At 42.2% G+C, this 14,345-nt stretch overlaps 1 protein-coding gene across 14 annotated transcripts in view; it reads right to left on the reverse strand.

Annotated features, from left to right (window-relative positions):
* The window catches only part of COL6A3 (collagen type VI alpha 3 chain), a 90,663-nt gene that overhangs the window by 62,256 nt on the left and 14,062 nt on the right, over positions 1 to 14,345 (reverse strand). For 6 of the 14 annotated variants that reach the window (XM_004033417.5, XM_063695310.1, XM_055380641.2 and 3 more), the window contains exon 2: positions 10,542 to 10,662. In XM_004033417.5, coding sequence (XP_004033465.3) covers positions 10,542 to 10,632 — 91 coding nt within the window. In that variant the 5' untranslated portion in view covers positions 10,633 to 10,662. Of the gene's footprint in view, positions 1 to 1,407; positions 2,011 to 8,401; positions 9,020 to 10,541; positions 10,663 to 14,345 lie in introns of all 14 variants that reach the window. The other 8 variants (XM_055380639.2, XM_063695306.1, XM_063695305.1 and 5 more) reach the window with 2 other exon arrangements.

Below are 14,345 nucleotides of genomic sequence, written 5' to 3' on the forward strand. Positions count from 1 at the left end.
TAACCCTTGTAAGGAAATGTGGTGTGTTGCCTTTACATGAATGCAGCAACTAGAACTAATGATTAGCAAGGCACTATTAAGTAGAGGTCAGCTCCTTAAATAAATAGATAGTGATGTTTTTAATTAAGACTTTAAAATGTTCTACTCTTAATTTCATACAATGCCATATTCTCCAAAAGGGTTATTTTTAAATTATTTTCACTCCTTTATCAAAGGAAAACCTCCCTTGATCAATTGTAATTGATACAATGGGTAAAGCAGTATCTTATTACAATATTTATCTTGTAGACCCAGACTTTACTTATAAAGTTAGCAAATAAGAGTTGTGACTATGTGTTATTTCACCCAAGAAAATTTAGATGATTGGTTGCAGATGATAATCAGAGTCTTATAGGAGCCTCGGTATCCATTCACCAATTTTCATTGAGCCCATACTCTGGAAGGACAATGAAGAACAAGGTGTTATAGTCAAGGACTAATCTCATTAGAGCATCCCAGTGTGTAAGCAACTCTGGAAGTGAGTTGGGTGTTTCTGGAAACTGTTGGGGGCCACTGTGTCCCTGATTTACCAAATGGCATCCTATTGGCCTGACCTAGGTAATGAAATTGATAGGTCTGAAAAGTGACTGATGTCTCAGAAAACAGTTCAAAAGGTAGAGGAGGCTATGCATCCTGATGCCCCCACCATACCTCCTATGTTTGTTAAGTGCATATTTGTTATGTGACTTGGTTGGTTTTTTTGTTTTTTAAACCACTCCAATTGGCTGTTTTGCCAAAGGCCCCCCATTTGAGCCTGTATCCTAATATTGCCACTCAGGAGAATTACTCCTACACTTCACAAGCACAGGAAAAAAAAACTTCATAAATATTTCATCAAGTGATTGCACTGTTATTTCTTACCTTCAGAAGTATAACTCTCAGCACCTTAGCACAAAAGGACTTTGAGGAGACACCCTCACTGCATCTTTGCTTTTGGAAAGATACTCTGTCTATGAGCACACTTCTAACACTGACTTTTAGAACTCAATGCCATGGTCCTGGAGTAACTTTCTCAGAACTGTAATGAGCCCCTCAAGCCCATTTTTAGGAAGACTGGATTATAAGTAGTTAATACGGTGATGTTTAATAATCTCAAAGCAACAGGTTTGTTGAATTAGCCTTAAAAGCACGCTTTCTCAGCAACTCATACTCTCTTAAGAGCTTTCACTCACTCATTGGTCTTTAGTTTTTCCGCACACATGACATCACAAACATGACATCCAGGACCCAGCTCATCAGGGAAGGACTGGACTGTGGGTACTTACAGCTTCTCCCGTGGCGAATCATGCTGGTACCCACCTTACGTCTATGTAAACCAACACACACAACACCCCACTCCCACACAGATGGTGAGAAGAGGATACATACCTTGTGTGACAATGGTTGGCGGTTTCAAGACAATGTGCCTTTGGGCCACGCCAACAATGTACGGCAGTAATTTCTCCTGGAGGTCCCCAAAGCTACGGAATTCCGGGACAGTAAACACCAAGTTGTCATCGGTAGCTATGTGCTGAAGCTCTGCCCTGGAGGCGGCCTGGGCTCCGAGGCCGAATGAGAACACGCTAGCCTGCTTCAGTGCTACCACCCCGTAGCGAATCTCGTCACTAGAAGGCCCGGCACTTATGAGGACCAGCACCTGGGGAACCCCTTCCTCCACGCGGCTGCCCCCTGCCCGGGTGAAGTGGTTCTCCACCACGAAATCAAGGGCGAGGCCGATATTGGCCAACTCCCCACCAGCAAACCCGAGGGCTTTCACTGCACCCAGAACCTGGGCCTTGGTGGAGTAGGTGTCCAAGGAGAACATGGTTCTGGGCTCATCGCTAAACTGGACCACCCCCACTCGGATCTGCTGAGTTCCAATTGGGAGTTTCTCAAGGAGATTTACAAGGAAGTCGAGAATGACTGCGAAATTGACACTTCCGGTGTTGTTTGATCCATCAATAAGGAAAATAATGTCAGCAGAGTCTTGTGCTTTAAAAGAAAGAAATGCAAAAAATGTGAAAGCATTAGAACAAGTGACCACATGCATTATTCAGTGTTCTGACATGTTTCTTTGGAAACCAATAAGAAACACGAAATATGGGCAAACAAAACACATGTTGATGAAGGAATGTGAAATTCTCTTTCAGTTCTGCATTCTGAATGGATAAGAGGCAACCTCTTAGAAATCATGGTGTAAAAAAGGGACATTTATAGCAATTTTTCATTTGTGCCATCCTCATAGTTAAATTTCCAAACATCATATTCACTTTTCTGAGGGGACAATCTTGGGTACATATTCTAGAAATTTCCACTAAATTTGGAGGGAAAAGTAGTTGCATGAATTGTCCACTACCAAACCTACCAGGGAAAATCAATGAGTAGGTTCACAAAACTTTAGAGATGATTTCTAATTTTTGGTCATTTCTCCTGCCTCCTCAAATGATTAGAATAATTTTTTATACAAATCCACAGCTACAAAACAGAGTCACGATTTGGTGATTCCTCAACCCAGTATGTTGCTGGATGCCTTAAGAAACTATTGTTTCTTCTTCTTTTCTTTAAAAACCAAAATGACCTTGTACATGCAACTTTGTGAATCAGAACTCAAACTACATTTAAAGTTTTCATGTAAAAAATACTTTGATGAAATTTTTGTTGTTCTTTTTTCTCAAATGATGTTTAGTTGCATAAAACTCAAATGCAGGTCTGGGATTGGGCAGGATGTTTTGTTCATTTATTTTGTCATTGCCTCTATATTCAGTCACTTAATGCAGAACAATGTTAAGCAGAGTGATATGAAACCGGTCATGACATAATTATCCAACCTTGTTTTTATGACATCCTAAACTAGTTACCTAGAAGGACCATGAGCATCGAATAAACCCTGATCAGAATTAGCCTGGGGTTATACAAAGGGCAGAAAAACAGCTGACCAAGACCTCTTCTCTCCCCCATAATGGCAAACAGAGAATTCCCAACCTGATGCTGAGAATGGGGTTATATAGCAGCCCTGAGGGAGGAATAGGGATCGAGAAATCTAAAAGTCAGGGCCAGAGATTTCACAGCATCAGTTCGAATGTTTAAATTTGGCTGATTTAAACTCAAGGAGGAGCACAATTATTCTAGTCGATGTTTTTGATAACTTAAGTATGTGTTAGGGACAAGAAGAGATTATATGTGAGCTTATCTATTTATATTCTGGGATTCCAGAAAACTACACTCAGGGTATCATTTTTAAATGATGATAATATTGTAGGTAAGACCATTCACTCTGATCTCTGATCTTTTCAATGACAGTGAACATTTTATATTTAAAATTAATGTTTCCTTGTGCCAACAAAATTGTTTTTGTTCTCACTGTAGAAAAGGATCCAAAGCTTGTCTCACAAAATTGAAGAGTTCTGCTCTAGTGAAATTACATTCTTACCCAAGCTCTTCTCACTGTGTGAACTGAAACAGAGATTGCCAGGTTCGGAACTGCTCTCTTCCCTTCCTAATATACACGAAAGTTCCTAACAATATATTTGCAGATTAATTCTTTGCATAGGGAAATATATTAACCTGGCAACATTGCTATCACAATCCTTCTTATAAGATACAAGGAGTAGGATAATTGTTGTGCTGCAGTAATTAAGATCTTGTGTTTTTAGTAATTGCCACACAAAAGTTTTATATAAGACTAGGCCCTTGATTAGGGCCCAAAGCATTTGCCACTGTTCAGCCAAAATATAAGATTCCTGAAGGATCTTCAAAAGAGTGTGGTGCCAGGGGGTGTGAATTACACAGAAGGCCATAGAAATGGCCTACATCATTGTATAATACAGAGGCTCCACAAATCCCACGAAATTCCTCAACATTTCCCAGGCCTAAACCAATGACCTCAAAGGACACGGAAGGATTTGCCACTTCCTCAGCATATCAAGACCTTTAAAAGAAGGATTAAATATGATCAATACAGTCAAGCTTTTAAAAATGATCCCTAAGTCGCAGGATAACACTATTTCTTCTCCATTTGTAACTTACTTTTGGGTTGAAATTTATAGTTGTGCAAATAAGATAAATGGACCCTGCGGGAAAATCCTTGAACATTCTCTTCTAAAAGACTGAACGTCTACAGTGGCCAGTCATAGAAACACGTTGGATAATTTGTCATCACTGAATAACAACATTATCCTCTTACACACACAATATTGGGACATACAAGGGCATGCTTTGTTATTCAAGAGAGCTGAAGCCTCAAGGGCACACAGGGGCCATGTGTGCTTGTGTACAGCAAGGCGGACCAATGACCAATGTTAATGTTACAAGGAATCAGATCTATGCACAATTTAAAAGCTTTAAAGTTGTCTGGTTTTCTGCTTCTATGCTTTGTGTATCACATCCTCTATGGTGTTTTCTACAGAAAAGTTTTACAGTGTCCAAGGAAAATTCAGTTTCCTTTGACATCCCTGGAAACTCTTTTCCCGAGCTCACTGGTGTGGGCACAATGCCTTTCTTAGCTCATGTGATGCCTCCTTTCATTAAGAAAAACAAGTTCACATTCTTATTTCCTATGTAAAACACAAAATTGTAGATATATTTTACAAATTTTAAAAATCTTCATCCTTTACAGAGAAAAGAAAGCTGATGCCAAAATCCTCCCTGTCACCTTTAGCTTTTGTTTTAAAATAAAGGTTTTAGATCTCAGGTATATTCATTTTTTTAAAGAATGACAGAGGGATTTTTAAAAACACAACCATTAGAGATTGATTATTTGAGTAGAGTTCATTGACAACAGTGGTGATCGTTCATATTTTACACATATGTGTGTTTTATAATCAAGAACGCTCTATGGGGAAGTTACCCAGCAGACAGGTAGTAAGAAGAGGCAGCCCTAACTAATTAGCAATCTCTATAATGCCCTTCTAACTGGCTTTCCAAAAAACTATAAGCAGAGATGTACTGTTCTTCCTAGGATTATTATTCTATGTTTTTGCCATGGAACATGCAGCGGGACGTGGTACTAGGAGGAATTGCAGAGTGATGTTAATTAGAAAAGACACATGAATGGATTAATTTTCTGCCCTGGTGCTGCTAGTGGCTTGGACACTAGAAGACAGAGATGCTTTCTTGGCATAAAAACAAAGGTTTTATCATCTGTGTGGAAACACACGATGTTGGTAGTTTCACTTAGCATTCACTATGGTAATCTCATTGTTTGTCCATTACATAATGGTTAAACATAAAGGCAAACTCAGCTATTTTTGTGAGTATAACAAAACGTCAATAAAAGATGTTCCATTTCTCTACTGGTCCCTTTCACTGTTTGTTTGTTTGTTTGTTTATTTGTTTGTTTGTTTGTTTGTTTTAGACAGAGTTTCACTCTTGTCACCCAGGCTGGAGTGCAGTGTCACAAATTTGGCTCACTGCAACCTCCACCTCCTGGATTCAAGCGATTCTCCTGCCTCAGCCTCCCGGGATTACAGGCGCCCACCACCACACCTGGCTAATTTTTGTATTTTTGGTAGAGACGGGGTTTCACCATGTTGACCAGGCTGGTCTCAAACTCCTGACCTCAGATGATCCTCTCGCCTCAGCCTCCCAAAGTGCTGGGATTATAGGCGTGAGCCCCTTTCACTATTTTTTGGTAGGTCTTTTTTATTATCCCGATATTCCGAAATGTGATGGATCAGGGAATTAATGATACCGAGACTATGGTAGCGAGCAGTGCAGTTCATTGTAGATACCCTCTTGTCATTTCCTGGTAACCTGAGTGTTTGGTTTGGGGTGCACTTGGAGACACCCAGCTTTTCCTGTCATTTGGCAGGACTGATGCCTGTGTGGTAATGCCAGGGTTGAGGCCTGTCATTTGGAAGCAGGGAACACTTTGCAGTGTTTGAACTGCCTCTCACTCTTTCCTATGGAGAAGCAGACCCACAGGTAAGGGCATCAGCACTGCCAGCCCCGTTAAAGCTGAAATCAGGAGTAACCACTGGGAAAACCATTTTATGAACAAACTTCTGAAACACCCTGGGGCTGGCTAGTTCTGAAACCCTCTTCTTCATCAAGCTCTGCCTGCTCGAGACAGCTGGTTCCTTTCTGCTGATGTTGGGTCATCTGTCTTCAGCTCCTGCTTTCTGAATCCTTGTTATGAAAAACTGACATCTGGTACTGCTTCTCTGCAACTGCTCCAGTATTCTGATTGCAATCTTGCAATTCTTCTGCTGTCCCTCCCATGTGGTCCTGTAGAGTGATGTGTGCCTCCAAGCCTCAACTGTCTTTTTCCTGCCCCACCATCCATGTGTATTCACAAGAGACTGACTCTCCATCAGTCACCTCACCTCCTACCTCCTGTCCCAATGGCCATCTTGGTGGTAACCATTTTTAAAAGTGTAGGAGAAAAATCTGTTCATAAATCTTGCTTTCTATGATCAGTTCCCCTATGCCATGTGGTTGCCCACTCATTCTTTTTTGATTCAAAGAATTATCCACTTCCTCACGCCTACTAAATACACAGAAGAGAGTCTCCAACCTTCCTACGTGATTTAGTTACATTATTTTCAGCCTGCGTTCACACTGCAGACTCTGTGGTCATCTCCAGACTTTAAGGTCTGTATGGACAACCTTTGTGAGCACCACCCTCTCTGGTTTCTGCAGTGGCTGGCTGTCTATAGTTCCTACACATCTGAGGACCACACTGAGCACCACTGGAAACTCCTCCAGCCCCGCGATTGGCCCTCAGAGGTCTCCCTGTCTACACACCAGCAGCGTCTCCAACTTGCACACTCAGCTGTCTCCAGGACTCTCCTTCCGAGCCCTGGCCTCTCATCCTCTGGCTCTTCAGAGGTCTCCTGGCCCATTCCAGCTCTCATTAGCTCCCCATGCAGCTAGGACACCATGGCAGGCTATTTCAGGAATTTACTAGCAACCACTCTGGATTTCCTTACTGAGAAAATTTTCTTCTCTCCTCTCTATTGTTCCCTCTTTGCAAGTTCCAGTTCTGGGAACTCCTTTGATCCTGGGAGTGCCTGAGATATCTGCAGAAAGGCAGGGATCCACACTAATGGAGACACCCACTGACTCGTAATCTCTGATAGCAACTGGATGCCACTTCAAATCAGCAGTTGCTTCCTGAATGTTTTGTGACCCCTCTTCACATCCCTATAGCAGCTGATCAAAAATAACTTCAATCCCTCCAAGCCCCCAAGCCCCATTGCTTCCCTCCTTTATTGAGATGATGGATGTCAACTCAACTTGAACTCTCTCAATGTGCCTCTTATCCACCTGAATATCTTGGAAACACAGCCCCTTTTCTCATGCCTTCCCTCCATCTCAGAGAACATGTGTGTCTCCTTTCTGGAGCTCAACTCTCCCCCTGGATTCCTCTCTCATTTCCTGCTCATTCCACCCAGAATTCTCTGCTACCAACTATCAAATGGCTGCATGGACTCATTTTCTAACAAGGGGAGGTCCCTCTGCTCTGCCCATCACTGATGAGTAAGCTCTGGGCACTCATTACAGTTGCTGTGGTATGGTAGAGTTTGAAATTGTACTTGTCAAATTCCTTCCCCACTGGCCATTTAGGCACTTAGCCCTGGAAGGAGAGCTAACAGGCTTAACTGGTTAAATAACTTGTCGGCCAATTAGCTCTGTACATGCAACTGCACATGACACATCGATGCAATGTCCATGTGCTCTCAATACTTCCAGAGTGGTTCTCATCAACTCCATTAGAATTAGAAGAGTCTCTGTGGGCACAGCCATGATTACCGCATGGAGAAGAAATAAGACCAGACCCACAGCCCAAATGCACAGCCTCCAGCTCCGGCTGTCACTAACCATCCAGGACTAAATTTTTTCCAAATCGATCTAGATTGGATCATAGCTGAGGTTTCTTGTAATTCCGATTCTACCAACACTCTTAAATTAACTCCGTGAAGTAGAAGAGAGAAGCTCTCTGCTAGTCCACTGGACACAAAAACAGATGCCCTCACTCCCGTCTCAGTTCACGCACTCTCCAACAGGGAGATTTCCTTAAAGGAAACAGATCCCAACACCAAATAGAGGAGTTTGATCAGAGGCGCACCTCACCACTCTGAGGCTTTCTTTTCTAAGGAAGGCAGAGGTATTTTGTGGGATCATAATATTAGAATGTGGGTTTTTTTAGACTGAAAATATTAGTTGTTTAAAAAAAGACTCTTCTTGTATGTAGGTGAATGCCCTACTTGGGGAGAAGACTATGGAAGAATATTCCAAATCAAACCTTTGTTTTTAAACCTGTGAACACTCATCTCTTCCCTGGCCCGCGCGCCATCCTAGCTGTTGCTTTAAGGCCAGCAGTTGCCAAGCTCATCTCCCAAGAACAGCAGGGCAGGGCGTAGCTTGGTGGCGTTGCCATTACCTGTGATGTCTTTAAGGGTTTCCGTGTCCCCAGCCCTTTCTGGACTCACGGATGAATGCACACAGGACACTAAGTTTCCTACTATGTCATGAAGTGAGGTAAAATTCTCTAGGTTGAACATATGCATATTGAGCGGTTCACTTGCTATTTCTTTTAACGCTCCTTCATCTGCATCCTCAACTCCAATTGCAAACACGTTAACATCAGCAGACTTAAGTTCCGCTGAGGGCAGAGCAAGGCCATCCTTCGAGTGTCCATCAGTTAACACTACGATAACCTGAGGGACTCCGTCACCGGCCCGGCTTCCAGCAGCCTTGGTGAGGTGGCTTTGCATTATGTATTCTAATCCTTTTCCAGTCTGATTGGTTCCCCCAATATAAGACATGTTGGAAATATGAGAAAGGACTTCTTGTTTAGTACGATACGTATTTAACAGGAACTCGGTATGTGGGTTTCCGTTGAACTGGACCAGAGCAAAATGGAAATCATTTTCTCCCACAGCTAAGGATTTTACAACATCATATAGAAACTCTCGAACAAGTTGGAAATGTTCCTCTCCAATGGTCCAAGAGGAATCCACTAGAAATATTATATCAGCAGCCGCACCATTTTTGACATCTTTAAAAAAAGACATTGGTTTAGATTTTTCTACTATGTAAGCAATTGCTTCCTATCAGTGCAAAGCCTTCCTAAACAAATTTGGTTTACACTATACTGCTACTAAACACTTCACACCTCACTGATAATACAGGAAGGTAGACTCACTTACCTGGGAACCAGGGACCTGAGCCCATGCACTCAATAGCTGCTGGTGCCCAGTCACTAGCCCAAGTTCCATACTCAGAGACCATCATGAATGGGCCAGTAGCATGCTCCAGATTGGGGAAACAATTTCCTGGGCTGTCTTTAACTCAAGTATGATTCCCTGTGGCAGTTTGAGCCCCAAGACCCACCTGATTAAACCAGAAGGAAGTCTTATCACAGACAACCAACCATCATTTTATAAATTCATTCTTTAGTTTGGAATACGAAACTGGGCCTTGACAAAAAAGGAAAAGTAAAAATTGCTATTTTCCATTCACTAACCCCCAATGCCTTGGGTAATTTGTGTGAAAAATAAATATAATAAATACATGTTCTTTAAGCGAGGAGGACTTGTGTAAATGTAGAGAAGGGAAAAGACTTATTTTTTCCAGATTTTTTGAGCATGAACAAACTGTACTCTATTAGTTACTGCATATTTTTCAGAGCCAGAAAAGTCTTCATAGATGTCAAACATTAACTATCTCGTTTCCAGATGAACCCAGTTCTCCCTCAAGGGTGGGAGCTCAGGGTATCAGGCTGTCAGTGGCCCCAGGAGGTGCCCTTCTGCAGCTGTGAGCCAGGCTTGCTGCTGGACTCTACTTACCTCAGGCTGACCTGATGCCCCAACCCACGTTCTTCTTCCTTTGAAGTGACACTAGACTTCCCTCCATCTAAGAGCAACCTGGCCTGGAGGAAGAATCCCTCAGAGGCCAAGCTCTCTGGGTCAAGGAGAAGGAGACCCACCTGAGTCCTTTCCAGCTTGCAATGCATGAAGCATTTCCCACTTTTCTAAAACTCTGAAATCAAATTCTTAATAGAGTTAATTAGAACCCATGCTTTTAATTCGTTTTGGGAAACAGAAATCTTAAAGATTCAAGGATCCTAGATGAAAAATGCCTTCCTGCATCTGGAGTTAGAGAGAGAGGGTGATCTTTGTATTTTTCAGGGAAAATAGTTTTTACTCTCAATCATTGACTTCTCCCTACTTTATGTGCTCAGAGACCAGCCAATGCCAGAAATGTGGAAAGTCCCTTCAGGTGGTAAAACATTTGAGATACAAACTTTCCGTTCACATCCAATGTAAAAACAAATCATTTTCAAGCCAATTCCAAGATACCAAACCCAAGTTTTAATAAAAATAGGTCATCTCTCACTGGATAAAGAGTATCTGAAAAGGTCTATAAATCCTAGAATTATCCTATCTGACTATCCTATAATAAATGGCTTAGCTACCTTAAAAACATATCTAAGCTCTATGTCAGTGCCTGATGTCTAAGATCTAAAAGCAAAGAATGATATTCCTTTTTACAGAATCAAGGACGTTTCTGGCTCTTACCTGCTTGCTGCTGCTGGGCATGAGTTGTAGGAAAGCCTGAGAGAAAGAGGCAAAAGACGGCCACTAAGGGCAAGTGCCGATGTTTCCTCATTTTGAATTTGTCTAAGCACCAAATATGAACCTAAAAGAGAAAACAGGGCAAAGGGAATGATCAGTTTTTGACTCTCATTATGCAAAATCCCTCAAAATCCCATGCTTTCTATGTCCTTTTTAGACTTCCAAGAAGACTTTGTATCTGATTCATTCTTTGAACCAGCAGCAAAAGGATGGATGATAGACAGTTAGATAGATGATAGATAGATAGATAGATAGATAGATAGATAGATAGATAGATAGATAAAAATCTATACAGATACATACATGTGCACATATATGCTATATAAAAGGAAGGGAGGAAGGAAGGAAGGAGGGAGGGAGGGAAGGAAGGAAGGAGAAGGGAAGGGAAGGGAAGAGAAGGGAAGGGAAGGGAGAAGAGAAGGAAGGTAAGGGAAGGGAAGGAAGGAAGAAGTGAAAGAAGGGAAGGAAGGAAGAAGTGAAGGAAGGGAAGGGAAGGAAGGAAGAAGTGAAAGAAGGGAAGGAAGGAAGAAGTGAAGGAAGGAAAGGAAGGGAAAGAAAGGAAGGCGAGAGGGAGGGAAGGAGGGAAGGAAGGAAGGATGGAAGGAAGGAAGGAGAAGAAGAGAAAGAAGCAGAAGAAAACAAGAAGAGGAAAGAAGGAAAGAAAGAAAGAGAGAAGGAAAGAAAGAAAGAGAGAAAGAAAGAAAGAGAGAGAGGGAGGGAGGGAGGGAGGGAAGGAGGGAGGGAGGAAGGGAGGAGGCAAGGTGGGAAGGTGGGAGGAAGGTAAAGAATAGGTAAGTGAGGAGTGAATAGGCAGAGCTCTCTGTCTAAGGGGACCTCAGACCTCTTCTTGTTAGCAGAACATAGGTCACCCGTAATGGCACTGCTCACTCTCCTCTCTGGACATTCTTAAACATAGTTCAAAGAACACAATTACATTTTTAGAAAATAGGCATTCATAGTAGTTTCTCCACAATCTGAAAATATTCTCTTTCTTTTTCAAATTACTAATGAATGAAAAATTTATCCATTATGAAAGATAGTTTTGATTAAACTTATAAATGAGAATTTTTGAATCTAGTGACTATTACTTTGGCCACAGCTAAAAGCTATGCAATTAAACCTTCTTTTCCTCCCAAAGTGATGTAGGCAGCAATTTGGAAATAGCATATTCCTAAGCAAAGAGCAGAATGGAAATGGGTCAGGACTCATAGGCACTCATAGGCACTCATAGGCACAAGGTGTCAGGTTTTGACACCCAGCTTAAGTTCGTAAGTCATGTTTAAAAGAACCTCAGAGGAAAGTTTCAGTTTATGGAGAGAACAGGCTTTGCCCAAATTACACCAAATGCAACCCAACCACAGCAGCTGGGACCATGTCAAGCCTTGTCCATATTCTCTATTAATATTTAGCACTTTTCCTCCAAGGAAAATCTGCCATATGCCAACCTCCAATCTCACAGTGGAATGAGCCCGGGGTGATTTAATTAGTAAGACTGTGAAGCCAGACCTGGAGGCTAACTGCCCTGATGCAGAGTCTCCCATACCCACGCGCCTCTGGGGGCCGCACACATGATGCCCCACCAGCCAAGTTCACATTCACTTGAGCTCAGTAGTGTGCGCCATCAGACCTTTCCCCTGCCAACACCTTTTCTTCCTACCACAAGATTTTGTGACAGCCTCTTCACTCTCCAATCTCCAATCTAACAGATCAGCTTGGGGGCTGGGGTCTCCTTTAAGACCCCTCCAGAGAGCTAGGGTCTTTCTGTCTAGGCTGAAGTCCCCTTGCCAGGACAGCATCTTTTTTCTCCTCTCCTTGACGCAGGATTCTGGTTTCCCTTAACTTTTTCTTAGACCACAGACGGGGCTGCCCACAGGACCCTGTGCTCTGAAGGGCCCCATGCTCAGTTTGATGCTTTGAGGTTGCTATCTTGGAATTCTTAAAACATTTGAACGAGAAGCTCATTTTCATTTTGCAATGATGTGCATGTCAGTGACTCTTCTTACCCAGACTGGCCAGGGGTTCCCCAGTTAGGAGCTCTCTGGTCAGGGGCTCCCTTTTCAGAGGTTTGGGTAACAGTACTGGGGAACAAGGCCATTGGCGACACAGGTAGGCTAGGACGTTATTAAACCGCTGTTTTGGGTGCCATGTTATCAAAAGTTATTCAGCATCTACTGTGTGATAATTGCAGTTTTTCATAATTTTTCATAATGTATGTTATTTATCTTTACATTATCCTTAGAGGTAGATGCTGATCCTCATGCTTACAGGAAAAAATGGGGGTGCAGAGAATAAGTGGCCAAGGTGCACAACTATTCAGACACCTTGGTGCTCAATAGCACCTGCCACACTGAGGGTTCATAAGATGAGAGGATAAGAAGAACATTTTTATTTCTCCATGAAAACCCCATGATTCCATAGCAACTTTTCAATCAAGTTCACCAGCCTGAATTTGGGCTTTTTAGGAATCAGAAAAGGAGCCAGAGATGTTGGGGAAAGACAAGGTGCTTGGAATCAGATAAATCTGGATCCTGGATCCACCACACCCTACCTCAGGCAGGTGGTATACTTGCTCAAAGCCTCCATTTCCTCCTCTATAACACAGAACAATGATAGCCATGCCTCTCTTCCAGCCCTCTGTGAGGAGCATGTGGCAGGCTGTTTGGTAAATGCCTGACGCGGAATGGATGGTAAGTGAACTCTAACTACCATTCTCCAGCAACGTTTCATTCATCAGCATTTCCCAAAGCACATTTCATGGAACACCCATTCCATTAGATGTTCTAAGGGGAAAAACAGGTGTTCCATAAGCAACGCAGTTTGGAAAGTGCTGAATACCAAGCCTCCTTCTGGAACAGTGACAATATACCTTAATATATAGCAGTTCTGAAAAATAAAGTAAAGAAACCTGCTGTACTTGATTTAACCCAGAATTCCCCAAACACATTTCATAGGCTATTCCTCTCCATGTCTAATTTTGCTAAGCTCTTAATCCTCTGAAGCAGCAACCAAAGGCATCTCCACGTGCCCAGGCCTCCACTGAGCCCAGATCACTGGGTTTGCAAATATCTGTTCTCTCGGACTCCATTAACTGTAAGTGGGACCCATGTCCCTTGATGGTGGAGCTCACCGCCTCCCTGTGACCAAGTGAGAGAATTAGAATGGGTAGATGACTGACGTTTCCCCAGAGAAGCCCAGGGGAAGGACCAGACTCAATCTCATTATCAGCATGAACTTTCATGACACCAGTTAATATTGTCATTTTTTCTTATACTGAGTTTCAGGAAGAACTATTTGATATTGGAAATGATATAGTGTAGACTACAGTTAAATTAGAAATTCCATTTGACTTAAGAAACTGAAATACATATAATCTAGGGAGATTGAGTTTTCATCATCATTTCACTGTTAGGGTTTGAAGGTTAAAAAGAAGTCTGTTTCACAGATTACAGCATGTAAAGGCATTCAACATCAGTGTGAATGAAAATCAAAAACATCTTTCTGGTTATCAAGTATATGTCAGATTTTGAAATGTGACTTTTTTCGTCTTATAATTCTAAAACTCCAAATGCTTACAAATTGGTTTTATATCCCCTGCATCAGGAATAATTTGGCAATTCCCTGAAGAAAGCAAGGGGAAATGAGAGCAAATCAGGCACGTGAAATTGTTTATACAAGACTTTGGAAAGACTGACAAGACTCCATGAGATCTGTAAGAAGTGAGGAAAATAACACACCAAGAAACTGGAT

The sequence above is a fragment of the Gorilla gorilla genome, chromosome 11, assembly GCF_029281585.2.
Source record: "Gorilla gorilla gorilla isolate KB3781 chromosome 11, NHGRI_mGorGor1-v2.1_pri, whole genome shotgun sequence".
Classification (NCBI taxonomy): Eukaryota; Metazoa; Chordata; class Mammalia; order Primates; family Hominidae; genus Gorilla; species Gorilla gorilla.